This window comes from Megascapheus bottae, chromosome 9, assembly GCF_031878675.1.
Source record: "Megascapheus bottae isolate mThoBot1 chromosome 9, mThoBot2.hap1, whole genome shotgun sequence".
NCBI classification, from domain to species: domain Eukaryota; kingdom Metazoa; phylum Chordata; class Mammalia; order Rodentia; family Geomyidae; genus Megascapheus; species Megascapheus bottae.
In genome coordinates this window covers 46,512,637-46,535,642 of record NC_143517.1, presented here as the reverse complement: position 1 = coordinate 46,535,642, position 23,006 = coordinate 46,512,637, and the positions used below count along the sequence as shown (strand labels likewise).

The 23,006-nt window shown below is 34.7% G+C and overlaps 1 protein-coding gene across 1 annotated transcript in view; it reads right to left on the bottom strand.

Moving 5' to 3' along the window:
- The window catches only part of Pkhd1l1 (PKHD1 like 1), a 147,867-nt gene that overhangs the window by 70,127 nt on the left and 54,734 nt on the right, over window positions 1–23,006 (bottom strand). Inside the window, exons 24-37 of the mRNA XM_090339272.1 lie at window positions 22,461–22,614; window positions 21,106–21,260; window positions 19,885–20,007; window positions 18,302–18,407; window positions 13,892–14,002; window positions 12,527–12,691; window positions 11,459–11,580; window positions 9,635–9,767; window positions 8,392–8,587; window positions 5,870–6,012; window positions 5,101–5,205; window positions 4,054–4,242; window positions 1,393–1,572; window positions 697–923 (exon numbers count right to left, since the gene is read on the bottom strand). Of these exons, the coding sequence (XP_090195398.1) occupies window positions 697–923; window positions 1,393–1,572; window positions 4,054–4,242; window positions 5,101–5,205; window positions 5,870–6,012; window positions 8,392–8,587; window positions 9,635–9,767; window positions 11,459–11,580; window positions 12,527–12,691; window positions 13,892–14,002; window positions 18,302–18,407; window positions 19,885–20,007; window positions 21,106–21,260; window positions 22,461–22,614 (2,109 nt within the window). The remainder of the gene's footprint in view (window positions 1–696; window positions 924–1,392; window positions 1,573–4,053; window positions 4,243–5,100; window positions 5,206–5,869; window positions 6,013–8,391; window positions 8,588–9,634; window positions 9,768–11,458; window positions 11,581–12,526; window positions 12,692–13,891; window positions 14,003–18,301; window positions 18,408–19,884; window positions 20,008–21,105; window positions 21,261–22,460; window positions 22,615–23,006) is intronic.

Genomic DNA, 23,006 nt, shown 5'->3' with positions numbered 1-23,006 from the left:
GCAACAAGCATAATTTTAAGAAGCTAATTCTGTGAAATCTGTTTTGTTCATAAATTAATTTCCAGAGCTAAGAAATATTTTGATTCATTTTAATACTCAATTATGACTGTACACATTTTTTAACAACATTATTCACAATAGGCAGTCAGTAAAGACAACCCTAATGGCTATTAGTTGGTGACTAGATAGACAAAATATTCTGTGCCATTAAATGGAATACCATTCAGCTATAAAAGGAAATAAGTATTGATATCTGGATCAACTTCAATAACTTTATAGAAGATGAAAATAATTGATCACAAAGAATTATATACTGTTTAGTTACACTTGTAAGAAATGATGACCAAGAAAGGCAAATCTATAAGGATGGAAAGTAGATTAGTTTGGGGGCTGGAGACTGGGAAAATGATGTGATTAGGGGTGATATTTAAGTGTTTAAATGTTTCTTTGGGGATAACAGAAATGTTCTAAAATTGAGTGCAGTAACTGATGCACAATTAGGTGAGTTAGATGAATTCACAGATATACACATGCATATATACATTTCTTTTAAACTATATGCCCTAAATGTATGAGTTTCATGACATGTGATTTGTATCTCATAAAGCTGATAAAAATTAAACAATGAGGTTATAGTAAAAATATCTTCACTTTATTGTGTATATGGAAGTTCAAGGAAGATCTTTATATTCCTACCTTGTTAGCACATGTGAGATTACTAAAGCCATGTCCAGTAATAGTTATCAGTTCATTTACTGTTCCTGAAGAAGGAGTGATGTTGCTTATATAAGGTGAAATACAACTTGAAAGCTCAAAGAGAAATCTATTGGAATTTTCAAGCCTGGTTTTATTCAGGCCACACAGAGGTTCAGTTGCTAAGCAGTCTGTCACAGAGCTTCCCAAGTACAAGTTCTCTGATCCTCCTTTAGACAAAAGAAAATCCCATAAGTCATAGATAATATCCTAAAACACAAACTATGTTCAGAAACTATTACTCTTCATTTCGGTGAGAGCAATTTCAAATTCGGTAAGAATGTCCTCAAACTACAGAGATAGAAAAGAACACTTGAACAAAAAAATGGTACAGCAAGACAGGACTGAATATAAAATTAATTTATTTTTCTATTTGCCCAGGGCCAAAATCCAATAAAGCAGTAACATCAACTAGCATTTAATATATTTGGAACACATGTAGAATGTTAGGATCTCTTCATAAGAAATCTAATTTGGAGCACACATGGGTTATGGGAGATTGAACAAAATAAATTAATGCCATCTTGACTTTACAGAATAAATTCCAGGCTATTCAAAGTCCAGTAGCATTGAGATTCAGATAGTGTAATCTGATTCCTGCTCCTGAGAGGTCACCTGAGTAACAATTTCCATCCTTACCTATTTTATGTGGAGTATATGTGGCTTCAGTGCCACCCACAAGTAGTTGCAGGGGAAGGTGCCTGGTTTCAGCTGGTAAAACGTTAATGACTCCTTGGAGAGAAATAGAGTGTGACTCCTCAATATACCCGCTGCTATAATAATGGGTTCCAGGAGAAGTAAATTGGTAAGAAAATGAACCTGCCACAAAATAAGATTGTATACAATAAACACAAGCAGTTAATGAATCTTTGAAGTAGGGAAGAGAGGTTGAAATGACCATTTAAAAGCACATGTAATGAACATCGTTGTGCTAGTGGATTTAGTCTGACCTTGTTTCTGGACAATTGGGTAAATGCCTAGTAGTGGAATTGCTGGGTCATAGGGGAGATCTATGTTTAGTCTTTTTTTAATATATTTTTACTGTAATTAATAGAAGGGTTACATTATATTTGCCAGATAGAAGGTACATTAATTCACGTACATTGATACCCTTTCTTTGGTCCCCATTTCCCTCCCCCCCATCCCCATCCCTCACCTTGTTTTCCCCCCTTCCCTATCCAATTTCAAATAACCAAATACAAGTATATACAATATATCAGATAACAAAGTAAGATACTGTAACATTATGAGATAATCAAGGGATAGCAAAAGAGATGAAAGATGACATAGTACATTAAGGACAAAATCACTCATTCTGTGGTTTTTGTTTCTATATCCTAGAGGTCCTTTCATTTAGCTTCATACTATATGGCCTTATGTATCAAGGTTTTACTCTAATGCAAATCTCTACTAGGAGAGACCATGGTTTCTACTGATTATGACAAATGAGGGAAACCATTGAGCCTATGTTCCTTTGAGTTTGGCTTAATTCACTTAATATGATTTTTCCTAAGTCTTTCCATTTCCTAACAAATGGGGCGATGTCATTCTTTCTGGCAGCAGAATAGAATTCCACATCTTGTTGATCCCCTCCTCAACTGAGGGACATCTAGGTTGCTTCAATATCTTTGCTATGGTAAATAGTGCTGCAATGAACATCATTGTGCTAGTGGATTTAGTCTGTCCTTGTTTCTGGACAATTGGGTAAATGCCTAGTAGTGGAATTGCTGGGTCATAGGGGAGCTCTATGTTTAGTCTTTTGAGGAACTGCCAAAATGCTTTCCATAGTGGTTGAACAACTTTGCACTCCCACCAGCAGTGTAGTAGTGATCCCTCCTGGCCACATCCCCTCCAGCATCTGTTGTTATTAGTTTTCTTGATCCTGGCCATTCTAACTGGAGTGAGGTGGAATCTTAGAGTTGTTTTGATTTGCATTTCTTTTGCCATACTGCTTTCCATAGTGGTTGAACAAGTTTGCACTCCCACCAGCAGTGTAGTAGTGATCCCTCCTGGCCAACGATGTTCACTGCAGCACTATTTACCATAGCAAAGATATGGAACCAACCCAGATGTCCCTCAGTTGATGAATGGATCAACAAGATGTGGTATTTGTATACAATGGAATTCTATGCTGCTGTCAGAAAGAATGACATCACCCCATTTGTTAGGAAATGGAGAGACTTAGAAAAAATCTTATTAAGTGAAGTAAGCCAGACTCAAAGAACATAGGCTCAGTGGTTTCCCTCATTTGTCATAATCAGTAGAGACCATGGTCTCTTCTAGCAGAGATTTGCAATAGACCAAAACCTAGATACATAAGGCCATGTAGTATGACGCTAAATGAAAGGACCTCTAGGATATAGAAACAAAAGCCATATAATGAGTGATTGTTGTCATTAACATACTATGTCATCTCTCAACTCTTTTTGCTATGCCTTGATTATCTCATAATGTTACAGTATCTTACTTTGTTATCTGATATATTGGATATATTTGTATTTGGTTATTTGAAATTGGATAGGGAAGGGGGGAAAACAAGATGAGGGATGTCGGTGGGAGGAAGGGAAATGGGGACCAAGACATGAGAAAGGGCATCAATGTACATGAATTAATGTACCTTCTATCTGGCAAATATAATGTAACCCTTCTATTAATTACAATAAAAATATATGAAAAAAAGCACATGTAGATGACAAGGTTCTTATTTTTCATATGTTTGATAGGTCAACAAAAAAAAGAGCAAGGAAATCATTCACTTGGCATAAAAGGGCTGTAATGAAATTACAGTTCAGGAGAACAAGATCTAGAATTAATTTTTTGTTTGTTTGTATTTTAGAAAACCATGGCAAATCTGAAACGGTTGACCAAACTTTAAAGATAAGCTTAACATATAAAAATTGAAAAATAAATATGTAAAAAAAGAAGGCACATTTCACTGAGCTCTCCTAGAAGAAATACTGATTTTTAAAACTGATTGTAATCAACAGAAGGCAAACATTTCTACCAGTTTAATATGATTAAAACAGATATTCTTATTTCCATCTCATTTTTCTAGTTCAGTCTAGTTTTCCATTGGTTACATATCATGGAGGCAGCAAATGTGTCCTTAGCATTAGAACTTATTTCAGAATACACAGAACACAGTCAATTATAACATTTTAAGTTGTTATAAAATACCAAATAATCCAATTTATGCCTTTGTATGTATTGTTTGCTTAAATATATTTTAAGTATAAAGAAAATGTCTTAGTATTACGGTTAGGAGAAAGATTTATAGTAGTCAATATAGCAGACACATACCTGCTGGAGATTTTTGCCTTCCATTAGTAAATCCTTGGCCATCATAAATTACACTTCCAGGACTGGAGACTGAGAAAACTCTGTACCCTATTCCCTTGAGAAATGCATGCGCTTGCCAATACCACACCACTGTGTCTCCCACAGACACATTTAATACTGATGGTGACCAGGCATAACCGAATCCATGTTCTAGATGCAAAAATAGAGCCATATTTTTTACTAGAGGAAGGAGTCAATTATATAATAATCAAGTTAAAAAAAACTCCGCAAAGTTTTTTTATAGATACTAGGGAAAATAACTTTTTAATGAATGTTTTATTAAACTTTGGCAATCCTAATTTTTTCGACAGTCCTGGGCTTGAACTGTGGGCCTGAGCACTGTCCTTGGACTTGCTCAAGGCTATCGCTCTACCACTTGAGCCACAGCACCACTTCAGGCTTTTTTCTGTGAAGGTGGTACCAAGGATTCAAACCCAGGTTTTGTGCATGCTAGGCAAGCACTCTACCACTAGGCCAAACTCCTGGTCCCTGTTTTATTAAAATTTAAGCACTGAGCCAAAATAAACAAAAGAGAGCAAAATAATGAAAAGATAAAGTAGTAATATGATGATCAAAAGAATTTAAAAAACTCAATGAATCAATTGTTGAGAGATACTACATGGAATATTTTTTAAAGGCTCTAATAATTCTATAGATGTAGGAATTTTCTGTTAAAAAATCGGAAGCACATTGGTATACAAATGTATGAACAATCATATAAGCATAATGTCAGCTTGCATATCATTTAGAAAACCATGAAATTGCAGTACATCAGGAGATTCAGTAGTACAACACCACCAAATGACACATTTCTGACCATTTCTAAACTCATGTTTACCACTGAATCTCTTCATATGTGATTTTTTATAAAATGGCGATGCTGGCAAATTATAAAAAAATCATGACACAGATCCCCTGAATAATTTGCAGTGTAAGATAAATAAAACTCAAATTCATTCCAGGACAAACTGTTTTCCTTATTCACAGTATATGAATGGTCATTGATACCTAAATTATCCCCATGGTTGGTAATTCTGAATACATTCCCTGTTGAATGGAGGGTACACCTTATGGTACTTTCTGATGATGAAGTAACATTACAAGGGAAGGTACCTAGAATGAACAAAGAAAGAAAAAGGATACATTATCTCAAAATCTTTTTCTAAACTACAGAGATAAAATATGATTACTAATAGTCAAGCTCCACTCCCCCCACCCCAAATCTCTATATTCCATGGTAAGAGCTCTGCCAAGTTGTCTTTGATGATAATCATGTCTGAGTACTGATTATTTTCAAAACTATCCTCTACCTCTTTTGAGTGCTCAATATACATTAAACATAAAATAATAATTAGTTAAAATTAAAGCTTCCGCCAGGCACTGGTGGCTCACACCTGTAATCCTAGCTACTCAGGAGGTTGAGATCCAAGGATCATTCAAAACCAGCCCAGGCACTAAAGTCCAAGAGACTCTTATCTCCAATTAACCATCAAAAAACTGAAAGTGGTGCTGTTACTCAATGTGTAAGGCAATAGTCTTGAGCTGAAGAGCTTAGGGACAGCGCCTAGGCCCAGAGTTCAAGTCCCATGACTGAGCAAAAAGAAAAAAAAATTAAAGCTTCCATTTTTTAAATTCCTTTAGTCAAATATATTTCACCTTTCTTTATACTAATAAAATGGTTTAGTGATTTCAGATATTTGTATAATAACTCAATAGCACATTTCTTAAGCTGAAAGGAAAATGTTTAACATCTCTCATAGGGATATGAAGCTCTTACCTAAAAGGACAGAATTCTCAGTTGGTATTGGGCTGAACCCAAAACCCTTTATAGTAATTTCTGTCCCACCATACTGGGAACCTCGCTGTGGAAACATGTGAGTCACTTCCAAAATATACTGAATTGAAGCATTTGACTTGTCTCTGAAAAAGAAGAAAGAATAGGGTTTTTTCCCCGGATGAGTTCCTTTTCCACAGGTTGGTAGTTCTGAACTCCAGCTAGGCTATGGCTACCTGAGAAAGCCATGTACAGTTACATGGAAATTTGGTAATTGGCAACATCAATTTGGTTGACAGGAATATAGTAATTATTCTGAAATCAAATTGTGGAAATTTGATAGCAGAAGGGTATGAGAGAGCAGATCTTAAAATAGTTTGGAAAGTATAAGAACTCAGGTCACAAGAAATCCATGAAATCCTTTAAAATGTTCTCTTCACATTAGCATGAAATATAAAGGCAGTTTTATCTGTAAAAATAGCAAAATTCACACATGCTATAGAAGTAATAGAGTTTTGTGTAATTAATAATTATCATTCTGTATTTGTTGGGAACTTGTCAGAATCTCCCTTCCCACTATTTTGTGAAAAAGAGTTTTGCTTTTTCATTATTCCCTTTTCATTATTCCTGGCAATACCCCTGATAAGCCATCAACATGTACAATGCCAACAGAGCACTCCCACATTCCAGTTACTGCCATACCACGGACAGAACAATTCTATAGAGTTCACCTTGATTAAACTCTGTTGGCATAACTGAATTGGAAATTCTGTAACTATTAGTTAAATACACATTTACTTATGGACAGCTTTGCACCTGGTATCAAGACAAAGCAGAAAGCCAATGGCTCTCCTCTATGTATCTGGAAGGAAATGCAGGCCCGAGGGTTATGGTTGCTGTTTTTTATTTTCCCTCATCTCCTGTGAGGTTTTCCTCGGCTTTTGTCACTTTCTTTCTTTTTTCCCCTTATTTTATTTTATTGTCGGGATGATATATAAAGAGGTTACAATTACATTCATCAGGTAATGGGTACATTACTTCTTAAACATTGATACCCAGTCTCATGTTTTTCTCTTACTTTCCCTCCCTCCACCCCTACCAATCATCTTGTTTATCCCCGTCCCTTCCCTATTTTAAATAAATAACTAAATGTACATGGAATATTCCAGGCAACAGAGTCAAATAGTTTCAGGAATCATTTCTATAGTATGTCACCTTCTTTCTAGTCCCTGCATTTCAGTTTTCTCCTTTTCTAAATATTCCAAGTAAGTAACATTCTTGTATATAAACTAAAATTTAACTTATAACAAATAGTTTGAGAGAAGGAAATAAAAAATCCCTCCAGAAACACCACTGGAGGAAGATTCTTTCTTTCTTTTATTTATTTTTTACCCCATATGAACATTTTTATGTTTGTTGTTTTTAAGTAATTGTAAAAAGAGGTGCCATTTTTTTTTTACTAGTCCTGGGGACTGAACTCAGGGCCTGAGCACTATCCTTGGGCTTTCCTCAATGCTAGTGCCCTACCACTTGAGACAGAGCACCACTTCCAGCTTTTCTGTGTATGTGGTACCAAGGAATCAAACCCAGGTCTTCATGCATGCTAGGCAAGCACTCTACCACTAGGCCAAATCCTGGCCCTAAAAGAGATGCCATTTAACAAAGCAGCTTATAAATATAATAAGACAGGTGGGGGGTGTGGGGGGGAGGGTAATGGGTACCAAGACATGTGAAAGGGTATCAATGTACGTGAATTAATGCACCTTCTATCTGGCAAATATCATGTAACCCTTTTACTAATTACAATAAAAAATGCAAAAAAAATATATAATGCATCTTTATAGGTGTCACTCCCTTCACCAGTTTCCCCTCCTTCAGCCCTGTGCTTTCCTTAGTTTTCTTAACTTTGTGGTATATACCATGAGCTCTTGCCTGCAGTATCCTCCCCCTCACTTCTTCATCCACCTACTACCCATACTTTGTCTTAAATAGTCCACTCTTACCCATTCATTGGCCTGTCACATTTTCATAGAATTTTGTTCCTCGAGGATGTTAGCCTCCTCTTCTATCTACTCTGATAACTTCTAGCACATCTTATTTATCGTCTTTTTTCCCATTTACAACTGTTACAATAGGATGTAATTCTTATTTTGAATCTTTCTCTCTAACAAAACTGTGAGAATTATTAATGCAAGAAATATCCCTCTTATTGCTTACTGCAAACCTAGCATTAGCAAGTATCAGCCTTCTAGATACTACTTGCTAGGTATTTCCTGAAGTAATAAAAATGGTGTGACTTGTGTACAAATCTAGCTACAAGGAAAATTTTATAACTCAATGTGAATGATACTGAACTCAAATCAAAGTCTCATATATCTTATGACATTTTATCAAATGTTTTATGAATGGAGATGTGGAAAAGTAAAGAAAGAAATAGATAGAAGTCCATGACTATTTATTCTCTTATCTCAAATATTAGCCACATGTATTTCATGATTCTGTGGAATTTGTGTTCATCATCATACCTTATAGCTGCAAAACCCCAGGTTCTGACTTCAACAGAAATGTCATGTTTTCCAGGAGACAAGAAGGGCAAACAGCATTGAATCGCTGTGAAGTTGCCACTAAGAACACGGCAGATTTTTCCTCCAACATGTACCGTCAAGTTTTGTGCAAGTTCATTTCCAAAGTTATAACCCTTAATTGTTAAATTAACATCTCCTGTTGTTATAAAAGAAAAAATATTGAAAAGTTAAATTTAATAGCTATATGTAAAATTACCATATTAAGTCAATCAAATATTTTCAATGAATTTAGAAAATCTAAAAACTTTCAAAAACAATGATAGAATTATTAGTTATCAGTAGAGATAAAAATTCATTTTTATATATTTCTTATTGTAATTAATAGAAGGGTTACATGATATTTGTCAGATAGAAGGTGCATTAATTCACATACATTGATACCCTTTCACATGTCTTGGTCCCCATTTCCCTCCCCCCAGAGCCACCCATAATCTTGTTTTCCCCCCTTCCCTATCCAATTTCAAATAACCAAATACAAATATATCCGATATATCAGGTAACAAAGTGGGATACTGTAACAATATGAGATAACCAAGGGACAGCAAAAGAGATGAGACATAACATAGTACATTAAGGACAATAATCATTCATTATATGGCTTTTGTTTCTATATCCTAAAGGTCCTTTCATTTAGCGTCATTTTATATGGCCTTATGTATCAAGGTTTTGCTCCATAATCAGTAAAAATCCATTTTTGTTTCACAAGGGAACAATGACAATAAAGTACTGTGTGTGTGTGTGTGTGTGTGTGTGTGTGTGTGTGTGTGTGTGTATACACATGGGCACATGACAATTTTAGGGTTTGAGCTTCTTTGCTCAAGGCTAGCATTCTACCACTTGAGCAATAATGAGACTTCTGTTCTTTGGTGCTTAATTGAAGATGAATCTCAGAAATCTTTCTGGCAGAGCTGGCTTTGAAATGTGATTCTCAGATCTCAGCCTCCTGAATAGCTACAGCTTCAGGTATGAGTCACCAGCAGCTCAATCATATTTTTCCTTGCATGATGCACATATTCAAAGTAAAATTATAAATGCATGAATCTGTTTTAAAAATAAAAAACAACTTAGGCCTCTGCTCACTTCATGAAACAAAATTGTAAGAAAGTGGGGGGGTGGGCGGCACTTTCTGGAAATGATTTCCATAAATATGCTAAGTGACTTGCCTTACTCAAGAGTTTCTTACCTAAAATTGTTCGTACTTTTGGACTAAAATCAGTTATAACTGGAGTCTGTAAGCAACTGTAACTAAAAACATCCTTTGCTGTAGCTTGAATCCCATTGGTAATAACTGATATAACAGCTGTTCCCTCAGTTCTCTGAAATAAGTGGAAAAATAAAGCAATTAGAAAATGTTACATTTAGACAGAAATTTAATAGCTCAAAAGAAATAGAACTACTTCAAAATAAGTTTTTGAAGATATGTTTAAGCCTTGAATTAAAATTAATTGTCAGGTATTTGGAAAGTTGTATAGTCAAATATGTGTTATATATATATATATATATATATATATATATGGATTCTCAAAATAAAGATGCTAGTGGTTTTGCAGGTTTTATGTTCAATTTAAATGTCTCTATCGTTGGATAGTGAAGACTCCACGAGTTAGCTCAGAGACTCCAGACAGTAGCCCTTCACTTGATAAGGGTTAAGATACTGCAAGCTTGCTTTGAACTAGGCTTAAATGCAACTATTCTCTTTCTTTCATGGTCATGTCATTTGCTGATCTAGTGTCACTGACTAGGACTAAACATCAGGACTCTTAAGAAAATTATCTGACACAGGATCTGCAATTTGTTGATTCAGAAAATCATTTCCCCTATCATTTCGTATTTACTTAACACAGATTTGGTGTTTAACTGGATGTCACAATTTCAACAGTTTGAATTTGTCATATTCACGAGATTTTTTATCACTTAGTACAATAACCAATAACACACAGTTTTTTTCTAAGTCACAACTATAAAAACACATCCACTTATTCTGATATATTTTCAGGTTATAATGTTAGTGACTAAATTTATTAGCTTTTTGAATATAATAAGCAAACCAGAGTTTTTTAAAGTACATATGCATGTATGCATGTATTATGTATGTATGTACATATGTATGTATGTATACCCACTAGACATTATGGTGGAAATAGACTTTACAACTTGAAGGGAGGGGAGTTAGGGAGGAGGGAGAGTGGGAGAAAAGGAGAGAGGGAGAAACACTGTTCAAAAGGAGATATATGCATCTCCTTACTTATTTAACTGTAACCCCTCTGTATATCACCTTTACAATAAAATAAAATTTAATACATATTTACATTAAAAATGACTCATCCTATGATACACGGTCACAGAGAATTTCACATTTTTTCAATAAACTGAAACATCAAACATCTTTTCCAAAACAAAAAACTCCATTTGCTTTTCTGAAATTATTTTTAGATTATTTAGTGGTACTTAATTTTGTTTTCTATCATTATTATTTAGCTATTATCATCCTTCAGTGCTAACAGGGCATCACTTTTGCAGGAAACTACTTCTAGCACTCCCTTTCCCTTCTGTATTTCCCTTATTCATTGACTTCTATTATTTCAAGTGGAGTGCATTGCTTAATACATAGTGGCCTGTCTTCTTTGGATCTTAGAAAGATGTTGAAAAAGCTCCGGGAGTTTTGTCTAAGGTAGAGTGCTTGCCTAGTATGGGTTCAATTCCTCGGTACCACATACATACATACATACATAGGAAAAAGCTGGAAGTGGTGCTGAGGCTCAAGTGGTAGAGCTCTAACCTTGAAAAAGTCCAAGGACAGTGCTCAGGCCCTGAGCTCAAGCCCAGGACTGGCAAAAAAAAATGAAAGAAAGAAAGAAAAAGATGTTGAAAAAATAATTCTAGAAGGTTATAACAGAGTCACTGCAATTTCTAGAACATTTGTCACTTACTTAACCCTCTGCCCATGTGATATACTTGAATTCCTAAGAGTTAAGACAGAAAAAATGACCAAAATCAGAGGCCTTACTTTCGGTGTTCTGCAGGTTATCCTCGTCATTCCCGCTTCAATCACTTTGCAGGTTTCATTTCCAACTATCACCTTTGAATTTGCACTAAAGCCAAATCCAGATATAGTCAGCAAAGTGCCACCTTTATAAGGAAAACAAAGAATGTTTGAGAAAATTTAGCAATAGCTAACTCATCTTTTGAGAATTGGCCTGTCATTGAAGAGATGGACTGCTTAAAAAATCAAGAAGTAGATTTTTGATGTGTGCAATCAAATCGCATCCCTAGGTCTGAGCTTTGTAGCTTGGGAACACAAAGAAGTGGCCCTAAGTGGTTCACAGAAATAATACACATTTCCACGCAGGTTTTCTTCGGGGCATTATTAGCAACAACTGCTATTTCCTGTGGTGCTTTCCTCATCCTGAAAAGAAATTATAGTGTTTTATTCTCTCAGCCATTTCATGGGTACGAAGGGAGGATGCATATTTTACCAAATCCTAAATTTAGAACCTCCAAGTAAAAAGAATACAGAGAAAATTTAAAATAAAAAAATCTTTTAGAAACCCAAAAAGATCAAAAGCACAAAATAAGGAACTAAGAATAGCTTAAAGTCAAGGGAGGAGAACAAAGAGAGCACAAAGGAAATGGAGCAGGACAAGAAAAAAAATGTGTTGTGTTCTCTCTATCCTCTTCCTCAGCTTTCCTTTGCCTGATTTCTCCCCAGAACTTTTTCTGGGTCAAGTTGCTCCATTGAGATTATGGTTACAAATGGAACAGCTGGTAAGCAAAATAATAACCAATAAATCTTATCTTGACATAATTAATGAGCTTGTTATAGAAACATGTAATAATGGATGATATTAATTCAATAACCAAAGATGTAAATATAAGCAGTCACCCTGACTTTTGCTTCAGGAGAAAAAAAAAAAACAAAACAGAAGAATTGGTCAGCCATTTAAGCTCTGTGCCTTTGTTCTATATGAAGGAGCCTTGTGTTATTTTCCTTTCCCCTGTACTAGAAACAGAGTCAATAGACACTGAAACATAGAAATGTAAGCAATTTTCTCTATTGAGAACTATTAACTATTACCTGCCAGGCTTCCTGAATCAGGCCAGATGTGTGAGATCTGACTCTGATAGATGAAGTAGAATCTGTTGCCCTCTGCATGCTGTGCCAGTCCAACATCAGCTATAGACACAGTCACTGGTACATGTCCAGCACTTCCACTCCTAATCTGGCATGTGATCTCATTTTCTGGTGATAAATAAAGAAGAAAATAATAGAGAAAAGTGTGTTTTTAAGACAAAATCACTTTGGCCTTCACTTTAAGGTCCCAAAAAAGAACACTAATCATGGAGAAGGGAAAATATTGAAGACTTGGAAAATCTTTGCAAACTACCTGCTACTTTGCATTAGACACTCCTAGAAAACTGGTAAACCAATAATAAAGATAAAGTAAACCATCTTCTATGCTACTGTGGTCAGATAAGGCTCCTTGTCATCCTTTTCAAAAATCCTAATAGACAATATAAATCTTAAATTGCAATTAAGATTTACATAAATCTAATTTTTTATCCAACATATGCTCAAGATTGAGTAAAATAATAAATGCTATTAGCAAAGATAACAGATGATAAAAAGCATTTCCTGTATTTTATTAAGCATATAGTCTGCATACACCAATAATATAGGCACAATGTTGACTAGTAGACTTGAAGAATACGTAGAAGAGTGAGGAAATTTAAAACAATAGAAATGACTTGCAAAATATATTTTCGTGCACAATTCCAATGTGTTTCAATTAAGGAAAAGACATAGGATAATAAAAAGATAACTTTCAGGGAAATAAATGTCTATCTCAATTTCAAGAAGCTAAAAGTATGACATCTTTATATTCAGAATCACTGAAGAGAAGTTCTGCTAAACTAGAAGTGAAGAAAATAGCAAGCCTTCTTATTACATGACTAATGCACTAATGTCAAAATAGGAGTAGAGGGGCTGGGGATACAATTAAGTGGTAGAGCACATGCTTAGCATGAAATTAGCAGAAGCATAAAAAATGGACACTGGAGTTAAATGAGGAAATATCACTATGTCTCAGATAAATATCGGTGTAACTACTATCTTTTGGAAACACTTTGAATACAGAAAGACAGACACAGGGAAAAAGAGAGACAGATATAGAGACAGAAACAAAAAGAACACAGAATTCAACTGTTATGAAATAAAGATACTGAGACATTGTATAGCAAATGAATTGAATAAAGGTTATAAAAAAGTTTAAAATTTTAAAGCTTTATCAAGACCAGGTTTCCAATTTCATGACTTCACAGGGTATACTACAGGATAATTATATTTTCAATATTGCTCTTTGAGAAGTATTACAGAATTGTAGTAATATAGTACTTTTCCATTCCAATTGGAAAAAAACAACTAGACTTTAAAAGGACTTACCGTCTACAGATAGAATAGAGCAATTTGTGTATCCAACAGAGACTGATGCAGCTGAGCTTGTAGAAAATCCAGAACCTACGATAGTCAAAACAGTGCTTTCTTCATAGGACCCTGAAAGTGGTACATTTAAATAACAGTATTAAAATGGCAAAATTAGACTCTGTTTCTCCCAAAACATTTATTTTTTAAAGAATGTATGACTGCCGATAAAAGATATAAACAGTAAGATTATAGGTAAGCCAAGGGGGAAAACATATGGCATTTTTCCATTGGATTACCCTATTTTGCTTTATAGTTTCAACTGTGCATTGATTGATGTTAGTAAAAAGAATTACCTTAACTAAAAAAAAATGGAATAACCTAAAGGAATTCTTTTTTTTCTTTTGAACTCTGGGCCTGGGCATTGTCCCTGAGCTCGTCAGCTCAAGGTTACCGCCCTACACCATAAACCTCAGTGCCACTTCTGGTTTACTGGTGATTAATTGGAGATAAGAATCTCATGGACTTTTTAGTGCCTGGGCTGGCTTTGAACCCCGATCCTTAGATCTCAGCCTCTTGAATAGCTAGGTGAGACATAGCCCCTTGCTACAAATTATTATTGTTTTTATTATTAGTTTTCCAGTCCTGGGGCTTGGACTCAGGACCTGGGCACTGTCCTTGAGCTTTCTCAAAGCTAGAGTGCTACCACTTGAGCCACAACACCACTTCTGGCCTTTTCTATGTATGTGGTACCGAGAAATAGAATCTGGGCCTTCTTGCATGCTAGGCAAGCACTCTACTAGTAGGCCACGCTCCCGGCCCACGAATTAGTACTCTTACAACAAAGTTACACAGATACGGGCTGGGAGTTTGGCTCAGTGGTAGAGTGCTTGCCTAGCATGCATGAAGACCCGGTTCAATTCCTCCGTACCATATTGGTGATCTCATATTGTTACAGTATTTCACCTTGTTATCTGATATATTATATATATGCATATTTGGTTATTTGAAATAGGATAAGGAAGGGGGGAAAACAAGATGAGGGGCGGGGGTGGGAGGAGGGAAATGGGAACCAAGAGATGAGAAAGGGTATCAATGTATGTGAAGTAATGCACCTTCTATCTGGAGAATATAATGTAACCCTTATGATAAAAATATATGGAAAAAAAGCCAAAAGTGTTGCTGTGGCTCAAGTGGTAGAGTGCTAGCCTTGTGAAAATGCCCAAGGAGGATACTCAGGCCCTGTATTCATGCCTCAGGACTGGCAAAAAACAACAACAAAAAAAACAGATAAAAGTTATACAAAGTAGAGATCAAAATTCATGAGGAAAGGGTTAACCAAATAATTAATAATGTGAATATTTCTCATTTGAAAAGAAAATGAGAATCTTAGAAAGATACCCATCCTATATTGCACGAGCATCTTTTTTGTTGTTGTTGTTGTTGGTCATAAGGCTTGAACTCTGGGCCTGCGCACTGTTCCTAAGCTCTTAAGCACAAGAGTGGCACTTCATCACTCTGAGCCACAACACCACTTCTGGTTTTCTGGAATAAGAGTCTAATGGAATTTCGCCTTGCTTTGAACCTTGATCCTCAGGTCTCAGCCTCCTGAATGTCTAGCTTTACACATGTGAGCCACCATGCCTGGCCAGCATCTTAAACTTAATATTTTTTCATTTCATTCTTAAAATTCTCCAGGTTTGGGGGGAGGGAAAGTGGGAGAAAAGCATGGGAAGTGGTATCAATGTTCAATAAGTAATGAACCCATTATCTGGTGAATTTAACTGTAAACCCTCTATACATCACCCAGACAATAAAAAATACATTTTAAAAATGTCCAGGTCCAATTAACAAATGCTATTTATGGTTACTTAACATATATAATAAAGTCCATATGTACTTTAATACCTGAGAATGAAAAGCTATGAGTGGGTGTATTACAAATAAATAAAGTCACATATCTTAATGTCTTAAAATTGAAATCAATTTCTATTTTGTTGGTATATTTATGGTCTTGTCTTTTAAGACAGGGTCTTCTTATGTCTTATATTAACCTATAGCTCATGAGTCTACCAAATTCTGGGAATATAGCCATGCACCACCATATATAATACAAGGTATCAGTTACATAAAACAAGAGAAAAAATATTGAAGTGTCCATCAACAAAATACTAAACCAAAACACAAGAGACACATATGGAAATGATTGGTAAACATTTCAGATAATAGGCAAATACAAGTCAGTTTTTAAAAGACGTTTGAATAAAAGATTTCCCACTAAAAGAGAGTTTGGCACCTAGGTTTTGTTCTATTGTAACTCTCTGCTAGGTGCATCTCTCACCTTTTTTGCAGTCCCTTGGTTATCTCATATTGTTACAGTATTTCACCTTATTATCTGATATTCTATATATATATGCTTATTTGGTTATTACAATAAGATAGGGAAGGAGGAGGAAACAAGATGAGGGGCAGGAGTAGGGGGAGGGAAATGGGGACCAAGACATGAGAAAGGGTATCAATGTTTGTGAAGTAATGCACCTTCAGTCTGGTGAATATAATATAACCCTTCTATTCATTACAATAAAAATATATGGAAAAAAGGAAAACAGCAACAAACAAACAAACAAAAATGTTTGGCACCAGGGTAGCTCAAACCTGTAATCATAAATAGGAGGCTGAGATTTAAGGATTCTTTGAAGCTAACCACAGGCAGTAAAATATGTGAAACTCATGTCCAGGTTGGCTTTGAACTATGATCCTCAGATCTTAGCTTCCTGAGTTGCTAGAATTACAAGTATGTGCAGTGTGTGTTTTGTTGGTGATTTTAGAGATAGAGTCTTGAAAATTTTTTTTCCAGATTCACCACAGATCTCAGTCTTCTGAGGAGCTAGGATTACAGGCATGAACCACTGGTGTCCAGCTTGAACATATATTTTCATAAGCATATAGAGAGAAGGAGGAAACACAATATAGTTTTATTTTTTTGTTTGTTTTGTTTTTATAATTATTTTTTATTGTAATTAGTAAAAGGGTTACATGATATTTGCCAGATAGAAGGTGCATATATAGTTTTATTTTTAAAACCAAAAAAGGTAGCCAAACAAAATGTCTTTAATAGAGGAAAAAATAAATTTATGAAGTGATTGAAATGATATACAATTATATAATGATTCTCAAAATAAATTATTAATCATATAAGTCAAATAAAAGTGATATTTATATTTTAATATCTTATTCATAAGCTTTAAAACCATTAAATTACCATTATATGCATGTTATACACAAAAGATATTAAAATGACTCTATTCCTATAGATTTTTCTTTCTTAGGATGACGATTGGGATAACATATGACAACATGTAAATAGGTGTTAAATGTTAAATGTCATTGAAGGTAAAATGTTTTATAACAATTTACAAGTTTCTAGTACTTTAAATTTTTTATCATAACGGTGAAAGTAAATCAGATTGTTAATTTTTTTCTATAATAAATAATCTTTAGCATATAAAAATGGAAATTCATTACAAAATTCAAGAATAAATACAAAAAGAAAGATATCAAGGGACTAGAATCAAATATTCATGAAACTCCTTTTTCTTGAAATTTCTGACCTTCTTTAATATGAATTCTCCCAAAGTTAATATAATTGCTATGAAAAGCCTGAAAAATATATTTGCTTAACCAAAACAGAGACTAATTTTAAGAATCAGTGCTTTGGGTGCTGTTAGGGAGGCTGATATAAAATTAGCAGATGAGGATTAGGATTAGCCATCAAGTCTAAATATATCATCATGTTATCTGACTGAAAAATTACAATCTTTCCTGGTATTTATTTTAATTTTCAAGAACTCATAAAAGTCATACTCATACTTTTTAAAGAAATAACATGTGATACAGTTATTAGATTAGAGTGAGTTCTTAGTAATTTTTTCTCCTATTTTCAGATTGATTATTCTTTTATTAAGCCACTGCTCTTTTATTACTAGCTTTTTAATAATAACTCTTAAAAATGTTGGTTCATAGTGAAAGATTATAATTAAAACTCTCACTAGAAAAGTAGAACAAAAATAACTCATAGAGAATTTATATAGAAATTTCAGAGGCTAATTATACCTGTTGAAAACAGAGAATAGAAAGATTAATGGCTTTCCTACTACAAACAGTATACTTTAGTACTTCAGCTTCATAGGTAATAGTTATCTTTTCAAAATAAATAATGGATGCCATTCCATAGCTTAATTTGATGTTATTTCTCTATATAGAACAATCTGTTTGATCTGGTGACACTAGCATATATACACAGAGAGAGATACATATGTATATATACACACAACACACACACACACACACACACACACACACACACAATCAGAGCTTGCATTTTACTACCTATTCCCCATTTATATTCCAGGCTAAAAACTAAGATGTTACCTTGTGAAGGCCTTGTAGCCAAAACTAGGGGAGTAGTCATGGGATCCCATGTAAATCCACAGTCACCTGAACATTTTGCTGGAATTCCATTGATATAGACTTCAACCTTCAAGAAAAGAAGCAGAGCTAGTGAAAGAACCAAGAGGCAGAGAGTTCGATAAAATAAGGCCTAGGATTTAGAAAATAAATTATTTTTCATTTCTTCATCTGTAAATAGTAATACATTTTCCTCCTTTGATATGTAATTCATCCATCCATTTGATCAACTACCCATTCCATCCATCATTCATCCATTCCAAATGTGCTTACTTGTCTGGCACAGATGAAAATGTTAGGAATAGAGAATTTGAAATATTTAAAAATGTGGGTAATATCCTAACAAGAAGGAAACACTACTACACTGTTGGTGGTAGTGTAACTTTGTTCAACAACTATGGAAAGCAGTATGGCAGATCCTCAAAAGACTAAACATAGGCCGGGAGTTTGGCCTAGTGGTAGAGTGCTTGCCTACCATGCACGAAGACCCGGGTTCAATTCCTCGGTACCACATACATAGAAAAAAAAAAAGCTGGAAGTGGTGCTGAGGCTCAAGTGGTAGAGCTCTAGCCTTGAGAAAATCCAAGGACAGGGTTCATGCCCTGAGCTCAAGCCCAGGACTGGCAAAATAAATAAATAAATAAATAAATAAGATGGGATATGCTTAAAAAAAAAAAAAAAAAAAGACTAAACATAGAGCTCCCCTATGACCCAGCAATCTCACTCCTGGGCATTAACCCAAAGGTCATAAGCAAGGACGTACTAAAGCTACTAGCACAACCATGTTTGTTAAAGTAGTTACTATAGCTAAGCTTTGGAACCATCCTAGATGAATGAATCAAGAAGATGTGGTATTTATACACAATGGAATATGCTGCCATCAGAAAGAATGACAATGCCCCATTTGTAAGCAAATGGAAAGACTTGGGAAAAAATTATATTAAGTGAAGTAAGCCAGATCCAAAGAAACATAAGCTCCATGGTTTCCTAACTTGTAATAATTAGTGTACCTCTAGGATTCTCCTAGCAGAGGATCACAAAAGCTCAAAAACTATGTGCATATAGTCAGATAGGATGAGGCTAAGTGAAATGAGCTCCAGGATATGGAAACAAGAGGTTTATCTTTGTGATTGTTGTTCTTAATGTACTATGTAAAGTCATTTATTTTCTTTCTTTTTTTTTTGCCCCTTACAGTTGATCTCATATTACTATATCTGACTTTGCTGCCTGGTATATTGTATATATATTTATTTGTTTATTTGGAATACTAAAGGGAAGGGGAAAAACAAGATAACTGGGAGAAGGTAGGGGAAGGTAGAGGGGGAGAAAAACACGGGAAAGGGTATCAATGTTCAAGGCGTAATGTTCTCATTACCTGACAAATGTAACTGTAACCCTGACAATAAAATACAATTTAAAAAAGACATGTAGGTAACATCCTACTTATATTCTAGTAGACGTGTAATAGAGTCAATAAACTGTCAATGTAAATATTGACATGAAAATATAAAAGTCAACTCATCTGTTTTACCTGGTCTTTAACATACCTGTGGTTGTTGACTGGGTACACGAAGTAGGTCTCCAAGTATGTGTTGTCTCAGTAAGCCACCTTCTTTTATCTTTGCAACTGTTATATTTGCATTTAATCCAGTAATGGCAGAATCATTAATCTATTTTCACACAGAATGATTTTATTAGAGCAGCTATGGTAAACATAACCACACAAGTTTTGCTATTAAAATTTAAGTATAGGTGAATTAAGAAAAAATCTAGAACATATGTATATGTATATATATATATCCTTTTAGTCAGTTTTTAAAAACAAGTATTCTTTCAAAAATGAGAATAAACAATTAAATTCTAAGATGGTTGAAATACTATGCATTGCATTAAAATATGAATAAAATAGTTAAAATTAACTTGAATTTTTTTACAATTAATGAAATCTATGGAAAATAATTTCAGTGAATAGAAGGTTCATAAAATGCTCTTGCAAATTTATTTTGAATAATTGAAACATTAAGTTTTCTTTTTCTACCCGAGAGTCAGCTTTCATCTTCAGCATTTTTCTTTTCTAACTACCCTACTTTTTCATCCATTCCAAGAATTTTTTTCTATTGATAAAAATGAAATCAAATCATGTCGTGGTGCTGCATGATTTGGATTTATGAGACTTGACCCAGCCTGTTTTCTTCCTGATTCTGTTGGGGGGTCTTGAAACGTATTCTTGAACTTTTTTTCATGTGGAACAAAAAATAATGTATCATCAGCTACTTTCTAAGAAAGAGCAAACTTGACCAACTTATTAAGTTACGAGTCCAAAGTTCTCATTTTAAATATATAAAAAATGCATATTATATTATATATTGTATTTTATATTGTATGTATTTATATATGTATAGTTTCTGATTTTTTTTTTTTTTGTGGGTCATGGTGTTTGAACTCGGCCTGGGAGCTGTCACTGAGCTCTTCAGCTCAAGGCTACTGCCCTACCCCTGGGTCTGAGCACTGTCCCTGAGCTCCTCAGCTCAAGGCTACCGCCCTACCCTTGAGCCAAGCCTCACTTCTCATTTTCTAGAGATTAATTAGAGACTTTTAGAGTCTCAGGGCCTTTTGTGCCCGGGCTGGCTCTGAACCTTCATCCTCAAATCTCAGCCTCCTGAGTAGCTACGTGAGCCACGGCGCCCAGCTCTGGTTCATTTTTGAATGAGGTAGAATGTAAATAGCAAAGCAAATAGAAAAAAGCCAAACCAAAAAAATGAGGGAACCTGTAGGAGATTCTGCTTTCCACAAGTGCTTCTCCACTTGATTTTCCACGAGTACCCAGCACAAGTTCCCTCTCGAGTAACAGAGACTCTCCCCATTTCCTCCAAGCTCTGCAGGGCAAACTGTAAATCTGCGGCTGACACTGCAGCAGGGATGCCTGTACCACAGAGGGAGGGCAAACAGCAGGGGCAAAATTGAAGTACCACATTTCATGGTTGGCTACTGAACAGTATCTTTATAAACAATACAATTTCCTCCAAGACATAAAAATGAAATGGTTACCTTATCAACACTAAGACTTATATATTGCTAGAGAAAAGTTATATGAGTGATGCCCATCCAATCATGGTCATAGTGAACGTGCTTTTATTTTAATATCAGTTCACTTTAAGATAATCTTTCAGTCGTAGGTATAAAAAAGTATTTAGGGAATAAAAGCTGGTACGGCTGGTGAGGCAATAAGTAAAATACATAAATATCATTTGCTCTGGAGAATCTAGTTTGGTGTTGCTAACAAAATTTCAAGTACATAAATTAGGGAGAGACATGCTACCAGAAATAAGAAAACCAAAGTATTTATTAGAGTTGTCTAGTTCAACACTATCCAGTCATAACACCAGCTGCTATTTATATAATTTTTAAATGTCTAGTATTAGTCATCATATTTCAAAAGTAAAAGTAAGTACAATTATTCCAATGAGCATGTAATCAAATATATTTAATATGTTATTTCAAGAATATTGAAAGAAAACTTCAATGTTGCTATTTCTCCACATGGGACTTACTGCATTGAAAGGCTCGCTGGACACAAGCAGTTCATAAACATCACGTTGAATGTATGGATGCTTGAAGTAAATTTTTTTTAAAAGAATACTTCAATTCCAGGTTCTTAAATAGTTTAATACTATCTTTATTCTTTCTGGCTACCATACTAATGAATGCTTTGTTTGTAAAACAAGGTTTTTATTGCACAAAGATAGGACTTATAAAACTTATCTTTTCAACCACCTTCAGACTAATCACTTAAGAATTTACTATACTTTCATAGACTTTTCTTTTATTACTTTACATAAAAGTAATAGTTATTAATAACTGGCTTTGAAGGGATAAGGTTTACTCTAATGTGGCAAAAATGATTTTGAAACAAAATATTATGAATTGGTATTAATTGACCTTAGTATTATATAGATATCACATATAAATACACAAACATGTTCTTTGTTATATGTTGAATATAAGAATAAGTGAAAACTCTAGTTGAACAAAACACATTTTATATGGTATACATATACATGGGTATGCCAGTGTTCTGAACATTAGTCACATAAGTTTAGAATTTCCAATATTTTAAATCTACCTTTGATGGTATGTCCATAAGCTTGAATGTCAAAATTGCCACTTATAGGTGGGGAAGCTTCTTGGATTCTTTGAACACGAATCTTTGACTCTCCTGGCCAATTAATTCCTCTGTAGACAGACTCAGACTCAGTCTCAATCTCACTTGTGATTTTCTAATTCCCAAAATAAATATTGATAAAATGATTAAACCTAACAATAGCTAACATGATTTCTGTTTCACCATGGCACAGTCCTATGATGTGACATAACTGAGCCTCACGTATTCAGGATTCTTCAGGACATTAAGGAGAGTCCCATAAATCAACACAGGCGGCGCCTATACAGCTGCGATAATGAGGCCAAAGTCAACTCAGTCATCTGTGCAGCAATCAGTTGGAATCACAGTAATACCTCATTAATTCAGACTGTACCCTCCATCACTCAGGGAACAAATATTTACCAAGCAGGCACTCCATTCAAGGAACAATGCACATTACTGTGGGGAAGCAAAGAGGCATGAGGTGCAATCTTTGATGCCAGAAAGGTAGAACATTTCTTTGAAAAA